Source organism: Etheostoma spectabile, chromosome 3, assembly GCF_008692095.1.
Source record: "Etheostoma spectabile isolate EspeVRDwgs_2016 chromosome 3, UIUC_Espe_1.0, whole genome shotgun sequence".
In the NCBI taxonomy this organism is placed as follows: Eukaryota; Metazoa; Chordata; class Actinopteri; order Perciformes; family Percidae; genus Etheostoma; species Etheostoma spectabile.
Window position 1 is genome coordinate 24,943,007 of NC_045735.1, and position 24,029 is coordinate 24,967,035.

General features: G+C 40.3%; 1 protein-coding gene across 12 annotated transcripts in view; it reads right to left on the reverse strand.

The window, feature by feature from the left end:
- Window positions 1-384: 384 nt before the first annotated feature.
- Window positions 385-24,029, reverse strand: part of septin4b (septin 4b) — a 45,481-nt gene continuing 21,836 nt past the window's right edge. For 2 of the 12 annotated variants that reach the window (XM_032509229.1, XM_032509230.1), the window contains 9 exons: window positions 8,581-8,677; window positions 8,372-8,458; window positions 8,139-8,262; window positions 7,838-7,972; window positions 6,338-6,455; window positions 6,091-6,192; window positions 4,753-4,849; window positions 4,346-4,508; window positions 2,892-3,666 (listed from right to left, as the gene is read on the reverse strand). In XM_032509229.1, the coding sequence (XP_032365120.1) occupies window positions 3,420-3,666; window positions 4,346-4,508; window positions 4,753-4,849; window positions 6,091-6,192; window positions 6,338-6,455; window positions 7,838-7,972; window positions 8,139-8,262; window positions 8,372-8,458; window positions 8,581-8,677 (1,170 nt within the window). In that variant the 3' untranslated portion in view covers window positions 2,892-3,419. The other 10 variants (XM_032509222.1, XM_032509216.1, XM_032509207.1 and 7 more) reach the window with 10 other exon arrangements.

Here is a 24,029-nt window from a genome sequence, read left to right on the forward strand (position 1 = left end):
AAAGTCAGTATAGTATGTCAAAAAAACATTAAAAAGTCATAGTGTAGTATGTCGAAAGAAATCATAAATAAAGTCATAGTTTATAGTATATCAAAAAGAAATCAAAAAGTCATAGCATAGTATGTCGAAAAAAGTCATAGTACAGCATGTTTAAAAATACCCAGGAGTAGCTGATTCAAATATGCAGTAAACTAATTCATTAAAATCAAGCCATAGCATTCAATTCTGCTTACATGTTCACAACACACACACGCAAAACCCAATGTCTGATGGAGACATGAAATATGAAATATTCATATTTTATTACAATTTTAGAATTTTTACATATTGTCTTCTCATCCACATTGTATTTTTACATTTATTACATAAATATACTCCAAAAAGTAGAATAACAAAAGACAAATTTAATATAAAACAAATTCAGAAACAAATGTAATACCTGACTCTGGGGCAGAAGCTCGAGGAATGTACTTTTTTTTTTTTTGAACATAACAAAGGTCACCCAACATGGCAGAGTCATCTCATTTCCAAAAAAAGGTCGCACATAGGATCATAGAAACAATTAGCAGGAGAATCAAGTTCATCCAATAATTCTGTTCATTACTCTTGGCTTTGATAAGTCCTATTCTTCATGTCAATACAAAACAAAAAATCAAAAATTTGGGACAATTTAGGTTTGTCTTTGTTGGCTTTGGTTATAAGATAAACAATAAGATTAGCACACATCCAACATATAAGTTCCCTTGAACTGAGGACATAATTATAACCAACTAAAATAAAATAACAAAATCCACCTCTTTCCAATATATTTCCCCTACATTTAAGTAGCTACATATTTTCATTGCCCATAAATACCCATACGATCACTTAATTGATCTGCAATCTGAGAATCCTTCACATAACACATGCAAAAATAAATACACTGCATGGCCTTTGATGCAACCCTTCCCTTGGACACTCACATCACGCCAATCAAAGGGTCTTGTCTTATCAAAGTCCTCATCATCTCTAACAACTAACGGCCTTCATCAGCTCTCACATGTGAACTGTCTGTTTTGTCATGAGATGAACTGACTTTAAAACAACTCAAAATAATAAAGGACTCATTTGCCAGGTAAAAAGTACGATTATTCAAAATGTTGATATGGCATCAGTAAGCAATGCGGTGAGTTAAGACTGGCCAAGATTGAGCAGAGCCACTAAAATCCATGCTGTCAGGCAGCAAAGGTGGCAAGTATAATTGACATGCAGACATTAATAAAACAAAACGTTTAACTAATCTAAATACCTGCATTAAGATTAAACCAAATCCACCAACGGGAACCTCTGCTGAAGGGGAATCTACATAAAACAATCATCCATACATAATGTCAAGCAGTGTAGTTTAAATAAAACCACAAACACATACAAGATGACAAACAGGAGAACAAATGTTTGAGTGTAATATAGAAAATTAAATTATTACAGTATGCATGTTGACCTATAGAAATAATATTAAAAAAAACCCTGCACCAGAAAAGTGTGCTTAAAAAAATCCGAGCAGGTCACCACATGTAAGCCTCATGTAAAAAATAAAATAAAACAACATTGTGATCATGTGGCTAAATAAAGTTCAGATTTTGGAAAATCTGATCGCAACATACGCTGCTATTCCCCCGCCCTTACCATTAAAGTTGGTTTAAACCAAAAAAAAAATGTTTTGAAATTATTTTAAAGTTTTGTCAGAACAGAAAACAGTGGAGGGTCAAGTGTTTTGCAGCAGTAGTGCCATAATGTCACGAGGATAAAGGGAAGCTGAAAATGTCGGAACATCTTACCACCTCCTCGCAGGTCCCTGATCCAAGTGGAACGTGCTATCAATGAGGTTGAGTGGTGGTTGGGTGGACACATAGGGATGTCAATGTTCTGGAGAGGAACAAAGGTTTCCTGGGCGTTTTCTTTTGTTTTTATCCCAGTTACAGACAGACATGTACACGGTGCTGTCCTGCGTTAATAGCCGTCTTTCTGAGTGTGCATTTGATCTTGGATCCTCTCCAGCATCTCCTGCATCCGCCGCAACTGTGAGAAGAGACAACACAAATGTTTGATTTGAAACATCCACAAGTTTACACATCGACATTATGGCAGTATGAGATCTGGGGGAGTCAACGAGTGATGCAGCCTTTTGAACAGGCTAATTATTTACACGTTACCGCACAGACATCAAATCAATCCCACTCGGGAGATCAGACATGTGGATTATGTGACCCCTGGCTCCTCCACCCACACTATTCAATATTACAAAAGCAGCAAAATATACTCATATCTGGGTAACCAATTAATCACGTTGAGTTCTTTGGTTTTAGGGGGGTCAAAAGACAAAAGCTCAAATTTGTTGCTTTAGACTGATCACAATTTAGTAATTTAGCGAAACATTCAGCTTAGTGCTGTGTTTGTGCTTTTAGTTGTACTGCTTCATCAAATGTAGCACCCAACGGGAAAATATTTCAATTTTTTCCCCTTTCCCAACACAGTGAGATAGTACAGTGTCACAGTTAGGATTATTCAAGTTATTTTCAGTAAAATTGTCTGAATAATCAATAATTAAAATAATCAATTATTCTTTCGGTATACTCAACACTGGGAAACAGTATTATAGTTTCCTACAGCCCAGAGTGGCATCATTAAATGTCTTGTTGCCTGAACAACCCAAAATATTCATTTTAATATAATGTAAGAAAGAGGAAGCAACAAGTTCGCACATTTAAAAAGCTGGAAACACTAAGTGTTTTGCATTTGTGCTTAAGCATTGACTGAAACAATTCATCAAAACAGTTTCCAATGAATCGATTAGTTGATCGTTGCAGCTCTATTGTCATGTTAATGTTTGTTACACAAAAAATAAAAACAACTGAGGAGAAATTAGTTGTTTATTTGATAAAATAAATAGATTTAGTGGGGAATGGGTAAGGAACTGGAAGCATAACATTTGTGATCATTCACCATGAACACATTTATCATTGGCTGTATTTTAATATAACTTAACTGGAGCATGGGACCAGGGACTGGGCTCATACTGTATTTAAAGAATTTAAATATTAAAAGCCTAAAAAATACATATACACACACATATATACATATATGTTATATGTGTGCATGTTATGCACTGACTGTGCATAACTTGCGATGAAACAAGATTTACTAACGCAGGGTGAAAAGCACTGTTGACTACTTGACCACTAAAAGTGGGATTATGAAAGATTTTCCTACCTACACCTTAAAGGACCAAAGGACTTGCGAGGACAGGGGAGTAGGGGTTGGAATGTTCAATCACACCAATTCATGTTTTTGTGGCTACTCATTGTCAACCTCAGAAAACATGACCCGAATGTGCTTCAAAGAAATCTTATGGATAAATAAAATCTGGGAGCTAAAGCCCCTCAGAGGGCTTCATCAGGAAGCTCTCTCTGATCTGAGCGTGTCTCTGTGGTGGGCTGAGAGTCTGAGTGCTCATGGGGAGCAGAATTGTGTTCAGACTCGTGCTCATGTTGGTGGTGCGAGTCCGGTTGATGGTGGGCGCGCCGTACCTCCTCATCCTTCTCTCGGATGAGCTTTTCTGTATCGCTGTCCGCCACTCCGGGCCCCACGGGGATGGGGAAGTCTGTGCCGCTCTCTCTGGTTAGTTTACTGCAGAGAGACACACGTTACAGAAGAATTCAACATTTACTGTATCACAAAGGGAGAGGCTAAAATTCTAGGTGGGACATGTCAATGGTTAATCGTAGTGAGTGGGGGATTTAACTGCATTACACATAGGTAAGGATCTGTAAAAGTCACTGAAAAATGGAAAATGTTTGGTAGCAAATAAACAAAGACTGTATCTGTGTTGAGCACGGCAATATCCCTGTGCCCAGACGTCAATGTCTCATACGCATCCAGAAAATAGGTCAAGACCTGAGCTGTGGCTGATCTTCAGTGTAAGTCTACTTATCACAGACATCATCTCAAACTCAAAAACTTTAAATCTGCCTCGAGCACTTGGCAATTAGTTGCTGCCAAACTAATGTTGTTGACAGACCTCATTAACACTTACAGCAAAAATACCACATAGAAGACTCAGGAAATATTTGAACTAATTTATATGTGCCTGTGAGGGTGAATATAGATAATAAGAATATTACATGAAAACATTTTGTTATCCATTAAATGCACTGAAAAATACCTAAAATACCTTAATAAAGAAATGTTGGTCTTTAAATGTCTATATTTTCAATATATCTTATTTCTTGATATTTAAATGTCTGCCAGTTCCTCTACACTTCATGGCAGTGTGTAAAGGTCTCCCCTTTCTTCAGTGTCAGCGTACTTGCGGTTGCGTTCCTTCACAACCATGCGTGTCATGCTCTGGATGCAATGGGCTCTGTAGTTCTCGTAGTGAGTCTCCCGGGTCACGTCCTTCAGATCTTGCATATGTGTGCGAACAAGCATGTTCCTCAGCTTCACAAAGTCACAGTGTGCCGAGTTTTCCACTGCAAACCACAGTGTGAGGATCAATTTAAACAATATATTTAGCATTCTTAAAAACTGCTGATAGAGAATCATGTAGGCAACGGTGAATACAAATTTAAAAAAAGACACACACAAACACTGTCATTAGCCGGTTTTTCTCTACGTACGTCAATACGACATGTATTCATGCGTCTCTAAAGACTGTTTAACATGCTGTTACTCTAAATCACTTTAACTTGTGATGGAGTAGGAGGACAGGCCTACCCTCTACGATGCCCCAGGGATAGAGACGGCCTCGCACCCTCTTCCCTTTGGCCTCCACCACCGTGTTGCTGCCAATCACTGCAAAGGGAATGCTTTCCTTGTAGGGAGAACAGAAAAGGAGGGTAAAATTAAAACACTGTTTCAACGATATCTGGCAGGGGAGGGTGTAGATGATGATTCGGCCAGTGAGTGCTGCAATGCAGATGTGTTTATTGATATGTTTTTACTTTTCCACATTTGCCTTCTCAGTGCTATCTTTCCTTTATTTATCATTTCTATTCTCATCTGAAACTACTATCCATATTATTATTTTAAAGGGCCCTTGACATTGAATGGATGTTTTGGGATGCTTTTAGTGGTCCCCTAACACCATATATGAAGTTCTCTTTCCCAAAATTCAGCCTCGGTGCAGAATTACAGCCACTAGAGCCAGTCCCACAATGAGCTTTCCTTAGTATGTGCCATTTCTGAATCTGTAGCTTCTGAGGAGGAGTGATGAGGGGGGGGCAAGGTGGAGGCAGGGGGTGTGGCCTTGACCAACTGCCACTTTGCTTGTTTGAAAGCCATGATGTCTCTCTCTCATGGTGGGCCAAATTCTCTGGGCGGAGGGGAGGTTAACCATTCCAGATCGGCCCATCTAAGCTTTAATTTTTTTAAAGGAAGAGCAGGATACCCAGGGCTCCGTTAACACCGATCGCCATTTCTAGCCACCGGGGGACCATAGGCAGGCTGGGGGAATGGATATTAATGTTAAAAAGTGATAAAGTGAAATTTTCATGCCATGGGATCTTTAAATAATCCATTCGTTCATTAATTATTTCAACTAATACTTGTATTCCCATTTGTCCTTTCCCTGCTGCAGTTAATGCAGTGCTCTTATCAGAGGCTACTCAAGGACATAGGCAAAGAGAGATATACTGACACACTGACTGTGTCCTCGCTGCCAAGAGAGCAAAAACAATTGACTCATCAAGACTACTGTGTAGTCAGTAGTGGACTGACTGCCAAGGGATAATGTCATATTGTCTGTACATACATTTTAACATAACTGCACTCTATTATGTGGATACTCTTCTTTTAATGTCTTGACAACAACAAAAGTGTTTAAAAATGAAAATCCTGCAAAAAAACAAAACAAAAATAAACAATGTATTATGATATACTTGTTATTAGTGCTATGTTTGTTCTTGTTTATTGAAAGAGCCATGTGGGCATCCAGTTCTGCACATTGTCAACAAAGTGTAGTGTTAACATCAACAGCCTGCAAACTCAAAAGTGTAGAACAGACAATGGACAGAAAGAGCAGAGGGAAATACACCTAGCAGCTCCGTCTCTCACCTTCAGCTGAAGGTCCTGCTGCTTAAAGTCCTCATCTTCGTCGGAGTCACAGTCAGGGAACTGGTAAATTTTGATACCATACTGCTCAATCTCCTCTCTGATCTACGAGGACATACACAACAGAGAAAGTACACAGTGAAAACATGTATTTTGACTGTAGAAGACTGATACGTGACTTGTGTGAATCTCTGCTATGTAATGACACTTGACACATGCATAGATCAACAGTTTAATGACTGAGCCTTGCCTTAATTTTCTTCTTCTTGACCTCACTAGGGGTGAGTGTGTCTGCTTTGGCCAAAATGGGGACAATGTTCACCTTCTCATGCAGAGCTTTCATAAATTCCACATCCAAAGGCCGGAGGCTAGAAGAGACATGGAACATACATGTACATGAAATACAGTGAGACACAATACCCTCAAAGTAGTCTCGCATTGTCAGACCTTCCCTCCAAAGCGCTGTGGAGGAGTCCACACAGCATTCTGGGATATAAAAAAAGCGTGCTCTGGTTGAATGAAATTTCTTTAAACCAGTCAAAATCTTGGGCGCCAGACAGAGCAATGATGCCTCTGCAAAAAAGCATCAGGAAGGAACTTGTTTTGGTGGAACATGTGTACGTTCAAAGGTTGTTTTAATTGTGCAACAGAAACCTCAGATTCAACGGTCTAGCTAGCTGTCAGGATTTACCCTGCAGAGATCGGAGGAGCAATTAACCATTGCCCTCATAAAATCGAAAATGCCAACACAAAGAAAGCGGCAGGGACATCCAGCCAATATGAGAGACATCCGGCGGAATATCCGGCTGCACCTGAACAATCCCAGAAATAAAACGTATGTGTTACCCTTAAAGTAACACATTTCATTGTGTATGTATCAGTGAGATATATTATATAAACATATTGGTTTCACAAATTAAACAAATTTCCATAAATGTCCATAAATGACAGTTTCTGGGATCAAGGGACAAGGAATTTATCTTGTTGATGATCAAGATGTGTTTTTCTGCCAATAAACATGCTTTTATCCTGACTGTAGATGCATGTTGGCAGCATAAAATCTACTGTAAGACATAAGATGATGTCTCTGGTCAATCAGTGGTGGCAGAGGTTTGCTTTAAGGGACCTCTTATGTCCGATGAGTAATGGCAGAAGCTCATCAACAGAGGGAGCAGTTTCTCCATCACTGTGACTTTTGAAAATGCTCTGCAGCATTACTTGAGGTTTATGGTATATTTGTCCTTTAATGAGCATAGTGATGTGGAACAGTGCACGTGAACAACTGCAGCAAAACGAACCACATCAGCACAAACAATTGATTAGAGGAAAAGCACTGCACTAGATGTAAATTCACCTGAAGTCAGCTGCAGAACTGCTTTAACTCTAGGCAGGAACCCACTGCATTAACAATTCATGGTGCTAAATGCACTGCAAGTAAGTACTGGTGCACTAAATATTGACAAAAAATCCCAATTACTTAGGTGGTTGTGTGTGTGCAGGAAAAAAAAAGCTGTGTGCATGTTATATAGGGAAGTTAAAGGTAGTCACTGGTCTGATGCAAATGCCAGCACATACATTACATCCTGCAGTAGAAAGGGCAGGGGTTAATATTTGCCATTATTAGGGGAGAGAGAGAGAGAGAGAGAAAGAAAGAAAGAAAGAAAGAGAGAGAGAGAGAGAGAGACAGAGACACAGAGAGAGAAAGAGAGGGCTAACTAATCCCTGTGAGAGCACTGAGAATTTGTCATACCCATGACCAAAGGGTGAGATGAAATAGAGGCAGCAGTGTACACGGTTGTCCTGGATGTTCTTGCGGTTGAGGCCACTTTCGTCCCTGAAGTACTGCTCAAACTGCTGGTCGATGTAGTCAGCCACTGACTTCCAGCTACAGCAGAAACACACAGGGACATTCAGTCTCTGTGGCAATGTAGGCTGTGCAACAGCCAAAATACTGCACACGACTTTTTAAGCACAGCAGAGCTAAAATCAGGTTATCCATCTATGCTCTGTGAATAGTTTCATTTTGGTTTTTCAAGATTTTTTACATGTACCATTCAGTGTTGTTTACAGCATCCCCAAACCCAGGGGTGTCCACGATGGTGAGCTTCAGTTTGACACCTTTCTCTTCTATATCCACTGTGTGTTTGGTGATTTCTACCGTTTGTGTGATTCGCTCTAGGGGAAGGACACAAACAGACCACTGTACTTAATATCAGCCATGAGATATTGTAGGACAAATGTTTAAAAAAAGAAAACCATGTATGAAAAACTGGGGCTCCCTCACCTTCAGCATTAAGCAGCTTTCTATCTTTGTAAAGATCTGTGAGAAAGAGACTGTTGACCAGGGTGGACTTTCCCAGGCCAGACTCCCCTTTAAACAAAGAACAACAAAGAAGAAAAGAGCAAGATTTAAAACTTTGTGATTAGCAGTCTCTTCATAGCAAAAGATGGGCTTAGGATCAAATGTCTGCTCATGTGAAAACAAGGACTTACCTGCCACCATGAGCGTGAAGTCAAATCCCTTCTTCACTGACTTGCGGTGCACCTGGTTTGGCAACGTTGCAAAACCCACATATTCCTTGTCCTGGTCCTAAAAATACACACAAAGATGAAATAATAAGGAAAAATTAGGGAAGCACACATATATGTGTGTATATATGATTGTGACACGTATATATGATTGTTTAAAAATTAGAATTTGCATTATCAACAACTACAAACCTTTGGTTGACCCATTCACAGTATGTTAACTTTCCCACAAAAAGTTTGACACCTAAATAAACAACAAGCAAAAAAGCATCGCTCCCATCACAGTGCTCCCATCACAACCTGTGCCGGCTAAAGAAAATGAGCATAAATCAACCTTCTTTTAACCACTTAAAGTAACCAGTAGATTTAAGCACAAGCTCAGTCACATCCCATGAACCGTCTTCATCAAACACTGAACTGTTCAAAAACATTACACCACAAAAAACAACATCACTTTTAAAGCTGAACTCAACCACACAGATCTCGTTCTTCTCCTTGTGTTACCTCATTATTGCTGTACGGATCAAATCGACCCCAGGGACTCTTGGGCCTGGTGGGACTGATGGGACATGGCAAGTCAAACTCCACACTTCGGCTCTGCAGTAAACTGGGGTCTGAACCTGAATCCGACTGCGCCCTGCCTGCAACAGGGGGGCGCAAATATGACGGGGTGTGGGGGCGGTCTTCGCCCTCAGCTTCCCTGTCTGCATCATGAGGCTCATGGCCATGATGGTGGTGGAGGTGCTTATGGTCATGGTGGCGGTGGCCGTGCCCTCCTTGGTGGTGAGGGTCTTGCATAATGTTCTCCACCTCTGAGTCGTCTGAATGGCTTGAATGCTAGAGAGACGCCCCAGTGGGTGGATGAGGCAGTGCAGAGGAACGGGTGGGGTAAAAATAAAGGGCAAAGGAGGTAGGTAAAGGAAAGTACAAGTGTCCATGTGGAGGGGAAGGAGATCCAGAGAGCAGAAAATGCACACTTTTAGAAACTATCACAATATTTGGTGACGGAAAATAATGCAACATAGGCAACATGAAATCAGCCTGTAATCAGACTTTCATTCATCATTAACGAGGATGGATCATGTTGGAGGTGAACAATAATACCAGGATTCTATCTCAGTGGGTCTGTGTGTATTGTATTACTAGACAACTAATATTTAATGAGCTATAATACTTAGACATATATTAAATTGTACATTCCTGGAACCAGAGAGTGGGTTTTTCCTACATTATAAATCTTCTGAACACTTTTGTAGAGCTAATGTGAGGAAAAAGGCCTTTATGGTCGTTGTTAAAATCAGGCATTCCTGGATTTCCAGGGGTAATCTACACTAAGCCGTCACAAAAAATAAAGTGTAGCTTCTTCTGTAAGAGGATACACAGTTTAAGAGTAGGCAACTGTGCATATTCTGGACTCAAGTTACCACAAACTAAAGTCTCTCTGCTAGTTGAGTACAAAGATAAATAATTCAGTGGCCCTCAGAAAGCAATGAGGCTATTTAAATTCAGCTGTAGGCCCATACTGTGACTCTGCACTCATGTTATGTTTATGCACTATGAATTAGCCGAGGGGTAAAAGTAGAGAGGGTTGCTGGGACAGGACACATGAAGATACAACTTTTAGTTTGTATGCTTTTTGTCAAGGCTAAACGAGGAAAGTTAAGTTGTCTAAATCACACACAAGACAGCCACTAGAAGGGGAATTAAATATGGAGTTCGTAGGGTTTTAACGGTGTCACTGGTACCTGCTCTTTATCATGGTCTCTGCTGTGATTAGGGGAGGCAGGGCATGAGTCCTGCTCGTCTGATGAAGAGTGAGCCTCATGGTCACTTTCCTCCATTGCAACTGGGGCTACAGTGCACTCTGCAATCTCCAACCAGAAGGGAGCACACACATGGCGAGGTTTATTAGGTTAAAGAACAGGGAAGGTCATGTCGGGAGAGAAAGGAGCAAAGAGTCCGCCATGAGAAAATTAGGTGCATGAGCCAAGAGCGGTATGACAAAAGGAGTGAATGTGTTTAGACAAGACAGATGAAGACAAGAAAAAAAATCGAATGATTAAATAAAGCCAAAGTAACGACATGCAGTATGAAACAACATACTATTTATCACAGGAAATGGTATGACTGCAGAGCAGATAAGAGAGACCAAAGAGATGACTGAGTGATGCATAATGGCATTTTGGGGGCAGTTGTTTCCAGTCTTCCAATATAATGTTGGCCCAATCTGACCCTAATGTTATTAGTTCCTCTGATATCGCTCCCCTTAGTGTTTCAGACACTACCAAAAATGCACCGGTCCAGCAAATGTCAGTGCCTGCAGATAACATTATCTGTGCTGGCTGCAATTACATGATGCAGGGAGTCATTGGAAGTTTGATGAACAACATAGTAAAACAGAGAGTTACACTTGTGCCCAAAGATTTCATTTATGCTTAGAGCCACTCTGTAGTCAATAATCACTATTTGTTTCATTCCTTTGTATGTTAATATCCCCAATGGGAAGTACTTCAAATCTGAATCAAAACTTTAAAAAAATATTATTTTAAGTGTGATATCCCTACACCACTGTTCAACCAGAGTTAAAAAAAAAAAACTCTCATGTAAGCCAACGGAACATCCCTTCATGGTTTATGTCCTCCATCCATGGCCTACAGTTTTAAATATGGTGGGATTTAGAGCTTTAGGGCAGTGGAGAAATTGATAGTTTCACAGTTTAGGAAATCAGTGACCTGCTTTCCTATGCTATAATCAAAGCACAGAGATCAATGTCCAACATGGTGGATCCTGTGACCTACATAGAATAGATGGTCGATTGCAAAGCTTTGACAACTGTGGAGCAGAACTGCTATGTTTATCATTCAATTGACTCGTTTTTGCTTGATGTTGGCGTTAAAAAGTGAGCTGATTGTCAAAATTAGATGGAATGTTTTGCTAAAATCCTAACTGCAGCGTATACAGAAACAACATTAAAACCAAATGCATTCTTTCCTTCAGAAAAGTAGATTATACAGGTTTTATCACAAACTCACCCCCACCCTCCATCTACACGGAGCCTCACCTCCTGTCTTGCAGTGCCTCACCTGTGGTACCTTTTAACAGCTCGTAAAGCCTCTTCTTCTTGCCTCTGCGTACACTGCTCTTCATGCCTCTTCACTTTCCAGCAGGCAGCAAGAAGCAGAGGCTCCGGCATTTATACGCCTCCATCCCAGAGGACACAGCACCCTTCAGCCCCATTGAGCCATTCAGCGCCCCCGGGAACTGATCAGCAGCATTGACGAGCCACGCGTCACCGTTCAGAGGCTTCACAACAAGTACATCACATGCTCTAATGTTGAATCTATTTACAAGTTGTAGTAAAGCTCTTTATCAGACATGACACAACATATGTAGACAATTAACGCTATTCAGACTCCATGGCTACTATTAGCAGTGACTACGTCAGACACACTCCACATAACTTCACATTGATGGCTTGGTAGTTATAAGAAACCTGTATAGTGACTGCAACCTGGGTATCCACAAAACTGTAAGATGTATGAGCCACTTGAGCTACTTTATGTACCTTCATAATCACAAATGATATATTAAACATAACCCACTATGCTAATGAGTTCACAATTAAGCTAATAAATGAATTAATTAGAAACTATTTCTATTCCAACGTACTCGTCTTCACACACCACATCAAGCATTAAGTAGATTTCCTCATTCACATGCAAATTTAAGCAGCAAGTTGCTCCAAAATGTGATCTAACTATCGACTCTACGGGATGTTTTTTTCTTTACAAGACATGGAGCACCATGATGACATAACGTCTGGAATTAAACCACTCACACAGCTAATAAAGGATAAATGTTTAACAGCCACACCAGATATAGTGCTTTGCCAGTCCTAAAATGTCTCCTCCTTCATTTTTTAATATGTTTTTACACATTATAAACATACATTTACACGTATGTTACTTGGGGAGTGAGTTATATTTTCATTAAATTCAGAAGTTAAACCACTTTCCATCAGTGGCATTCCTAAATGTTAACCCTACCATTTGAGCCGGGTCACAGCTTTCTTCTATAAGCCACACATATCTACATAATATCTGGTTACACTCTCTTTAAATCAGTGAGGCATTACTGGTTGCAGGTAGTAGATTCACATGCCTCCAAGCACAGAGAACACATTGCAACCTTTACCTCTCCCACTGAACCAGCCAGGTTATCAGTCCATGATGTTTTTAGTCTTGATATTTAAGACTTTGGAAAAAGACACAATTACTTTACTGCATTTGAGAGGATAAGGGATTTCATTGTTAATGGCATCTTTCCTTTTCTTTTTTTTATACATGCTTGCCTGCAGGTGGCCAAAAACACATACCGGTACATTTTCTTTTGAGCTCTATAAGTGATCTCAGTCAGATGGAGGAGAAAAAAAAAAAGAAGATGTACGGATCTCACGAGAAAGACGATGCACAAAAAGAACCAAGTTGAACAAAGCTCTTGAACAGAAGTGTTTTGTTATGGAAAGCAGTTTTGTCGATGACTTCATGCTTTCCAATCAGAGCTACTTTGTGTTCCTGGCACACAGCTGTGTGAAGTAGGAAAAGCTCAGGGTTTGACGTTTGTATTAGCATTCCCTCCTTTAGGAAAAAGGATATGGGAGAATTATTATGCTTCAGTAATCTTAGAAGTTCAACCGAGAAGAGAGATTTCATCAGATTTCTACTGTGTGCACTGTTTCCACATGCAAACATTTCCACTAGTCCAGAACTTTAGTAAGCCATTTGAGTTTCTCCTGTGTCACACAGAAGCAGTAGCACTTGATCCTTTGCTTTAATGTAATCCCACTGAATTGCTCTTTTGCGTCACTCACTAAACTCCAGTTCTCCACAGATTCACCACAATCCAGGTGGAAGTCTGACAGTGCAGGGTATTGTGCTGTAACTCTCCAACTCTTCCAAAAATAAGACAAAAACATAACTGTACATATCGCACAATAGTTAAGTGTCAAATGTAGAACTGATGTCGTCCAAAGTCTAATATGTACGGTACTATTCGACAATCGTCAATTGTGATCAGCAACAACACCCTCTTCCAAATCTCATACGCAGGTATTTCCTTTAAGTCAGCCTGTTCAAACTGAAAACCACGGTAACTTCCAGACCATAGCCAACAGAATACCAAAGTCAGGGGGTAGAAGATAAATCAATAAACCTATTAAACATATGATTTACTGGCCATACAAACTATACGCAGCTCTGGTAAGCCAACAAGTAAATCCCATATTATACACAATTATTCCTCCCTTCAAAATAAAACAACAAAGTTAGTCAATTAAAAGTTTGGAAAGAGAACCAACAAATAAGATAATCCAAAATCCTGACCTCTTTTAAAACAAAAAAACTATAGCTTAATTTTGTGTGAGAATTATTTCGAAGACTCCCTCATCTTTATTCTGCAATATTAATTAGATGATGTGAAAATAGTATATATATAAAAATAAAACCTCCGACATCAATTTCACAAGTTTCCATTAGGCTGCCACACAGAGTCTCCCACTGGAACGAGTTACAGCTGAGACCTGAACCAATTACAATTTCCATAACTGGCCCAACTGACATTTCAGTTCCTCTTGAGGGTTAGTTCATTGTGACAAATAAGCAACCTTTATCAGCAGTGATGCCATGCAGAGTTTGTCAGCGATGAAACAGAATTAATAAGCATCAGACCAGGTAAAACCACAGTGTGGCTGGTTCAGATCCAGAGTGGTATAAAGCAACTGAGGCCCTTGAGAGAGACACATGGCTGGAAATGGCTCAGACAAGCTAAAAACACGAAAATACTTTAGGACAACTTTGTGACAAACAAGCCTTCATATGTAGAGAGACAACTATAGTGCACTTGGCGTTAAAGTCTTTTTCTCATAATACTTAAAGCTATAGTGTGTAGCTTCTGTCGCCTCCATGAGGAATGACTGCACATGCACCCCCACCCCTCCTCCACACAGTTGCTAGTAGCCAAGAAGGACAAGGAGGATTTATAAGACATAATGGACTCCTCAGAAGACGTAATTATTTTCACTCAAGCTTCTGCGCAGGAAAGTCATTGGACAACACAATCTCCTGAACATAGCCAAACTGAGAAATACAGAGAGAGTTGTGTGGAGCTGATAGTCTTAATTAGCTTTGTAGAAACTCATTTGGCAATGGCTTGAATGTAACAGACATTCATTAATATCAAAAGGTTACGCACTAAACCTTTAAACCATTTTCTTCATAGACAAATAAATGAGACATGAGCCATTAAACAAAGTTATGTGAAGGAGTGGTAAGTCTTAGGTAATGACAACATATTTCTAAACAGTTACTTCTTTTGCATTTCCTGCAATGCATGTGTGTTGATGCCTCACTTGCTGAAATTCATCTTGTGCTCAATCTAAGATCTCCTAGAGGAGATGCTGGCCTGGAATGTCCGGTTTGTCATGTGAATTGAGGAAAGTGGGGCTAAAGCAGCAATTGGATCACAGAGCAGTTTATCGCATAAACAATTCAGTAACAAGGGATCCAATACCTTTAATTAAATTTAATGAGCCGTCTGAGGGGCAAATGACAGGTTGCTGCAAAACTACAGAAACAAATACCCTTTTCAGTCAAAGCATATCAAAGAGACCATTGTAAGCCTCTTGAGTTTACAATGGGACTAAAGCCCATGTAGTTTCTGAGAAACAATTTAATGACATGAAACCCAATTCAACATAAACAAGTTGTGTGGTTGACGTCATTGCTTTGTTAGTGTTAGATCGTGGTAGTGGGTTTGGCTGCCACGGTGCTAATGGATTATGATTTGTTGCATGACACACCACTCTTGGGGGAAAGCCCACTTAAAATGCTACCTGTGTGACATGGGAAAGGCAATCAGAAGCTTCCAGAAGTCATGAAGAACCTATACAGCGTGTTATTATTGACCTTACATGATGAAAGCAGCAAATGCAGTCAACAGAGATTATTATAATCCAGCTACAATAATTACTATTGCTATTATTCCAAAAATGGTAAATAATTTTGCTTGGCAGGCTTTTGCCCCGGTTGGCAGAAATGCTTACTTAACTGTATGCTGGTCAAGTGAGGGAGATGGTACATACAGTGGGCTTGCAGTTACACATTTTAATACACTGTGATCTGAAGCTCCTGTTGAATTTTAGACAGTTTTTCAAGAAAAAGCATGATTATGAATTTGGATATTCAAAGGCAATCACACCATAAACAACACTCTTGTGTTTATTTCTCCTTAAAAAGTGAATGTTGGAATACACATAATGAATACCAGTGAGGTTTGCCCTTGTGGTGAGGCTAGTAGCAGGTGGTGAAGTGAGCCATGTGCACTCTGTGTGAATGCTGTGGTTGTTTGGCTAGTTATAGCAGGGCTCTGTGTGAAGTTGGCTTAGTACAGAGAGAGAGAAATAGTCCAGCTTCACCACACACTTCCACAGCTATAGAGCTGATGCACATTACCACATGACCAAAACTCCACATATTCAATGCAACAGAAAACATAAATTAGGACTTACACTTTCTCTGTGCATTACCAGTGTATATACTTTAAGTGAGAGGAAGATAAAAAGATGCAAGTGCACTTAAGATTTGTGCATCTCCTCATCCCAAATGTATTCCTGTCAGTGTCTTCCACCATCAGAGGCTACGACAATCACCACACCCTCAATGCATTAAGCTGTCACACCTGAATACATGCATACTTTAACATCTTAGACGGGGACATCAAGGAAAAGCTCAACTCCACTGTTTTCTGCAGTAGTTTGGAAAACAGATACTCCTCTCAGTTTTGCAGAAAATTGTCATTACTTATACAGTATGTATATTTTAGCACAGAGCCTGGTCACATGCATTCATGTGAATGGTCCAGCTTGTGTACTATAATATTTATGCAGTGCACAGAGAAAACCTGCAGCCACAGACAACTATGTTGGATGGTTAGAAAGAAAAACTGTCAGTTGTAAGGAAAGCAATGAGCACATACCTCTGTTTCACTGTTTGTTTCTGAATTTGCTGCCATGTTTTCCTTTCAGAACTAGCGTTATTCCTTTAGTTTCACCCAACAGCTATAGAAGAGACAAAACCCTGTAACCAAAAACGGTCTTTGGAAAGCTCCTTAGACTGAGTGTCTCTTCTTTAGTTTCAGAGCACCCCACGTTATTTAAGCACATCTATTTCCCCTACATCACCAATAAGATGGCACCCAGTTTTCTTTTACAACTCCCCCCATCCCCACACACTTAGACTGAAATTGTCTTTTTTAAAACAGGTACACCTTTAATATCTGCCACTCTGCATATAGCTCCACCCTGCTTTCGTGTTTTGGCCAATCTGCAGCCAATATGCAGATGAGCTGCAGCCGAAGTGACGGCAGATTGTGTCTGCAGAGACGTCCTGACTTCAGAGGTGATACTCTGTAGGGAGCTTACCAACATCTGCCTTGTCGCCTTATGACAAGGCTGTCATGCCCTCAATCTTAAATCCACACTTGAAATCACAACACACAAATGATCACACACACAAATGATCTCAAACACACACACACACACACACACACACACACACACACACACACACACACACACACACACACACACACACACACACACACACACACACACACACACACACACACACACACACACACACACACACACACCAAATCTATGTCATTAGCACACATGTGCATGAATGAAGAGTGTAAATATGTATCAACAGTTCCAGACATTAACTACAAATGGAATAAGAAGGGTGGGGAAACATGAATCAATCAAATCAGAATTATAAAAATTAAAGTTTTGGGATCTGAGCATCCGAGGAACACAACAGAGTGTGCACATAACTTCTCACAATGGGTGTCACATCCAACCCAGACCTCCCAGCTGGCAGTACCAGGGCCAGAGTGGTACAAGAGGAATCAGTGTGTGTGTGTGTGTGTGTGGTGGGGAGGAGAGGTGACTTGTGGCCTACATGCTACAAATAATCTTTTTATCTAACACACACACACACACACGCCCACGCCCACGCACACACACACACACACACACACACACACACACACACACACACACACACACACCTAAGTGGGCCAAAGCAACAAAGCTTTTCCATTAATCTTGATGGATCTTAGTGCTTTGCAAGTCTTATAATACTGAGGATTTTGTGATTAAGTTATTGCTTTGGATTTTGTCCAGAAGTGAATAATGACTCTTAGGTTTATACTGTATGACTTGTGAAAAGAGACATCTTGAAGACTTTGACAGTCCCAGTGACTTACCACAGCCCATCACTGTCTTAGTCACAAAGAAAGAGATCTAGTTAGAAAAGCTCAGCTTGTATCTGTGATCTAATGTAACATGAGAAAAAAGGTAGAAAAACAGAAGCACAATTCAGCTGAGAATTACTTTTCTGCCTTTGACAGGAAGAAGTTAACGTAACATGATACCAATCTTAATAGCTCACACTGCAAAGTGTGCCAACTTACACAACAGTAATAACTACCATAAGTAGTAGACAGAAAATAACACAAATAGTATCAGGCCAACAGACATGCCAGTCTAACAAACCACATAGTAGGCAAATACAACTTAAACCCCCCTCTTAATGTGACAAATGTACAGAATAGGCCTGGACAGACAGGCATGAGATGTTACTTCCTGTAAGGAAAGAGGGTGGCTGGGGAAACTACTTCAGGTCTGCTTTAATCCTCTCTGGCTGGTCCTCATCATGAGGGTGATTAGCATGGGCTGTCTGAAAGGGCTGACAGTGCCCAAGGGATGGCTGGCTTTACATATCCAATCTCAGGCTGCACGCACAGACACGCTCATGTACATGCATTAACGTATATGTTGGCCTGCACACACACACAAGGGTCAGACACACCAGTACAGACACAACAGTAAAGTACTGTCTATGGTGCTGTGAGGATCACATTGCTGGTCGTAATTAAAATGTCTCTTTTTTACATTGTGAGGTTGTCTGGCTCGGGACCAGCAGGACCAAAATGAGTTCCTTGATAAAATCCACTGCACACAGACCAGCATCTGCAGCCAACAAACGCTGGTATTAAAAAAAGACCCCAGCCAACAAATTAGAGAGGAGTCTGATCTTGCATCTCCACAAAACATGACTGTATGTGGAGCTGTGTAAAAGACAAATGTAATACACTTATTGCAGAGGATGCTGTTGTGCCCCATGGGAGCAGAGATTGGAGGGAGGGTAGTGCCACCTGCTGCTCATGACTGGGGAAAAAACAGCTGGACTGTAGTTGTGCAGCTGTAGATGTGCATAAAAGTTTGTGTATTATACATAGTATTTATTGTATATCATTGGCCTTTTCACAGCAGGCGTTTTGACTTTTAGTAGCAGAAAGGCACAGGTGTTACTAATGACATTAACAATGTCTTTGCTCCAGTAAGCCATGGCAGAGGATGACAAGACACTAAAACTGAAGCAGCTAAAAGGCTTCCAGTTGTCATTAATGCTATTATTTACACCTCTGCTTCTCCTACTGTGATGTCAAAATGTATGCTGTAAAAAAGGCCTATGTTATTAATCATAACCTTTACAATCAATCACCAAAGATTTAAATGCTCACAGATATGTAGTGGTATAACCATTGATAGGGCTGAGCGATATGGCTGAAATTAAGTTATGAATAAAAAGATTTGTCTTGTATCAAAATATATTACAATATAAAAAAAAGAGAAAAAACATCACATACAATTGATGTTTAATGCAATCAACTGTGTGCTGCTGTTATGCAATACATCAGAAAACCTTTTTCCATTACAGTTTACCTGGCCTTATTCATCTAATATACAGAACAGTATGATTATACTGCCACAATACCGTTTCCAATAAAAATTAATATTGCAATATTGCAGATATATACTGTACACACCAGCTCTAAACACGACAACTTTCACCCCAAGCACGAGCAGTCCTGTGACTTTCTCTACAGCAGGGTGTTTTGTGCAAGTGAATACTTGAGAGGAAAATCCAGGAAAGAATGAAAACCTGTGTAGTTTGAAGCCAACGGGAAATATGCAGAAAATATGCAGAAACTTTGAATTAGATATACATTTTCTTCTGAGCTGTCTGAGAAACTGGATGAAACGTCTTAACGGTACAGTAACAGTCAGTGGATGTTGACGCCCTCTGAAGCACATATCCACCATCTCTGCAGGAACATAAATATCGTTCAACAATAGCTAGGAACGCTGGATCTGCTGAACTTACACTTCCTACACTTCCTCCTCCATTCAATTAAGGCTCTTTATCTGACACAGAGCAATTCCTGTTGGAAACCAGCTAAAGCATTTTCTCACTTTGTTCCCCCCCTTCCCTAAAAAGGTGGCATGGTGCAACAAAGGCTCATGTGGGTCTGGAGAGGGGGGTGTTTTCTGCTGGACGGCTTAAAGAATGGGAGAGGCTTGTCCAGATTACAATTGAGGAATTCCTTTGATAATTTAATCACACAGTATATTACAATCAACATAAATCTAAAGGTTTACGGGTTTAGGAGGGACACAGTTGATGCCTGGCGCAGTCACCTGTGGCTTGTCCAATCTGTATTTCCGCTGACCCACACTCCCTGTAGAGAGTGTGATTTCCAGCCGGCCTACATTTTTTCTATTTTAATTATTATTCTTGAGAGAGCTACATATCAAACCAAAAGGAATCAGAGGTAAAACAGCACAAAATAAGGTAATTATGGCCTTATGAACTGTATTCTCAGTTTGCACTGTTCTGTTTGTAATCTTCTCTAAGAGTATGAGAAGTCTGAACTGCATCATTAGCAAGGTATAATGCATGGCATATAACCTGGCTAAATTAAGAAAGAGTTGTTTAAAATATAGAGAACATTTAGAGCTTATCAAAATCAGGCATGCACACATAAGCAGCTGAAATTACACTTCAGAAGTCATAACAAAGGGTTTGGTTTCCCCTGAATCCTTTTATTCCATCATCTTTGGCAGAGAGCTGGACATTTTAATAAGTGTTATTTCTCAGCCATTATTTAAAATGAGATCCATGAATTTTTCTGCCTGGTTCCGCTGACTTGCAGATAGCCATACCACAAAACAAACTGACTCGCATCTAGTCTAGAAAAGGTGTTATTAGTATTTAGTTAGACTGGTCTGTTGCACCCAAACAGAGCAGAGAAAAACCAACACCTGCAAGAAAAAAGTGACTGCAGACAAAACAAGACCAACATCTGCTGGGCAGTAAACTCTGTCTGCCCTGGTGAAAGGAAGTCACTGGGTTGTTCTGTGGCCTCGCTTCTGCAACACTAAACTCCAGCCTGTGTTACTTTCACATTACATGAACATAAACCACCTTGTGTGATTTTTGGCTGCTGCCTGGCCTTATTACAATGCTACTGAAGAGGGTGAAGTCTGAAGTTGGAGCCACAGATCTGCTGAAACAGTGTTGGCATTGTGTCTTTGAACAGATTCAATAAGAGAAATTACATCAGTGTCTGGAATGGGTTTTCCTGTCTTGATAAAGGTGCCAATTGACTGGAAAGAAACAAAAAGTCACTAAACGATTCTCAGATTCATTACTTTTGCAACAGTAGATTAAAAAAGCGGTAAAGTGGCAGTCCTCAGGGCAGGCAGTGTTGGAGGTTGACTGTTAATTACATCATGTGCACAACATTTTTGGACTAAAGTATAAGTTTGCAGTGCAGGCAAAACACATGCCTGGGAGATCAACTAAAAAGTTTAACAATTTGCCGGCTTACTGCTCCATTAACATTTTCTGCCCTACATTGTCAAATTTGAGCTTGGCCTCCCAAAGTTTTGTTTAATCTCTTTAAAAGCAAACCAAAAATGTATCGCAGAGGCCTGTATAATAAAGAATTTAATGAGCAATCCAAACCAGCAGCTGTCTGTGCACTTTCAAAAACTGTTTGTCAGTATCTATCTAATCAGTCTCCATCTCTGCAACTAGAAGCATCACCTTGAATAATCCCTTTTTTAATTAAGCCGGCTGTGACTCAGCAGGAAGAGCAAGTCATCCACTAATCGCAGGATTGGCGGTTCGATTTCCGACTTCTACTCTCAACACATCAATGTGCCAGACACTAAACCCCAAATTGCTCCTGCATGGTAGCTTGCTCCCAGTGGTGTCCATTTACAATTTAAGAGTTACGTCATGGAAAAGAAATTGTAAGGTTTCAGATTTCTTCTCTGTAGATAGTGTCTATAGATAAAACAAGCCCACCTATTTTCCTATTTTTTGATACTGTGTACTCCCACCAGGCCTCCTGAGAGCATTTCCATTAGCACATTATCGTATAGTGTCATTGTAGAGAGCAGAGTTTACTTCTGAAATGGACATGATGTGTGGAAGTCCTTGATTAAAAAGTGTTCATTTAGCTCGGTGTGGATAGCTATTGTTTTTAAAGATTATATTTTAACTGGAATTACATTTTTCTGTTTAAATGTAATTGGATTTTACTAAACAAAATTATATCTGGTTATCTCAGAGATTAGTAGGACAGGAGATACAGTAGTTGAAAAAATATAACATCAACAGCATGTACAGATCATAGGCCAGTTTCACAGTGGTAATGTAATCTGTATGTAATTCTATCTTTTAAAAGTTGAGAGATGGTGTGTTTAATAAGACATTTGTCCTGGTCAATAGTCTACAGCCATTGGGGTATACAGGATTCACTATGCTGAGCTGACAATGTTAAAACTTGCTGGTCAGCAAATATAAGATCACACCGCACTGAATGTTTACATTTCATAAAGTCCTTTCACATTAAAAGCCCAAACATCGGCAATAACTCAGATTGTCTCTTAGGACAAGATTTAAAAAATAGAAGGAGGAAGTATTTACGAAGCACGTTATTGCAGATTATGTCTCTCTCTGATACCAGAACCAAGAGGTGTAACATATCCCACAAACAGGCTTCAGACTAAAGAATATTTGAGATCAGAGCATGATGTAACACACACATATACACTTGAACACACAACAGGCCTCAAAGCAGATGGTCAGTGTACATGTCCACTCTTGGTACAGCCATCACGCAAAACACTACACAGCAAAAGTGTTACTTCAAGTGACAACAAGTCAGATATTTGAAATTGTTAGATTCCTTTAAAGCAGGGCGCCTGAGTAGTTCACCTGGTAGAGCACACGCCCATATATAGAGGTTTACTCCTTGACGCAGTGGCAATGGGTTTGACTCCAACCTACGGCCATTGGCTGCATGTCATTACCTATCTCTCTCCCCTTTCATGTCTTCATCTGTCCTATAAAAATAAAGGCCAAAAATGCCCCAAACAAATCTTAAAAAAAAAAAAAAATCTTATAAAGCAGAGAGTACTTGAGTGGGTGAGGATAAAATCCTAAGCACTATTATAGAAATCCACCAGACAGACATCCTTTGGTGTGTAGGCTTCCATAAATAAAGTTTAGGGAGATAAACCTACAAGAGTTTAACATTTCTTCCCCAAATAAACAAAACCGTGATGTTTCATCTGGATCCAATATGTGTGCAAAACTATATTGGTTTTCATATGACCCCTCTTGGGCCGCCTGGGGTCATTATCTCCCTGGTGACTGAGCTGTTGATCTCGTACGTCAAAGACTGTTAAGCTCCAAACAACATCATTGATTGACAAGCGGCAGCCCCCAAATACAAGAGCCTGTGAGTGATGCTCCAGACCTCACCACATGAGGAGTCCCTGTGTGCTCAGCGTTATGAAACTGTTAGCCTAATGAGCAGGTCAGTAGTTAGTAGGGTGTGGCTCAGTGGTTGAGCGGTCGCTAGGTAGATCTGGCCCTGCAGTCCCATGTCAAAGTGTCCTTGGGCAAGACACTGAACCCTGGGTTCACCCCGATGTGCATCGGAGTGTAAATGTGTGTGTGTGTGAATGTTTATCTGATCAGCAGGTGGCACCTTGTACGGCAGCCTCAGCCACAGTGTGTGAATGTGTAAATGGGTTAGGGTTCCTGTAAAAGAGCTTTGAGTAGTCGTTAAGTCCATTTACAGTAGTTCAAAAAAAATCTCTCCACATGCTGGGGCTAAAAGCTGTTATAAAGGCTGGGGGAACATGGCTGTTGCATCTGGGCTTCACCTGTGAATGAGCCAACTAGAGCTGATTTCCTTTGCGTCAACCAGTGATTTATACCCTCAACAGATGGTGTTAGTGACTTCTGGGGTGTTGCCAGACTGGCATGGGCTCCAACATGAACTACACATAATTGTCCCCTTCCTCTTTCTCTTTCCATCTGTTCTCTTCCTACCGGATGTAATCCGCTTCTCTAATCTTGATGCCCAAACACACCAAGAGCCACAAAAAAAACAAAAAAAACACAACACACACAAAAAGCTTGGAAACC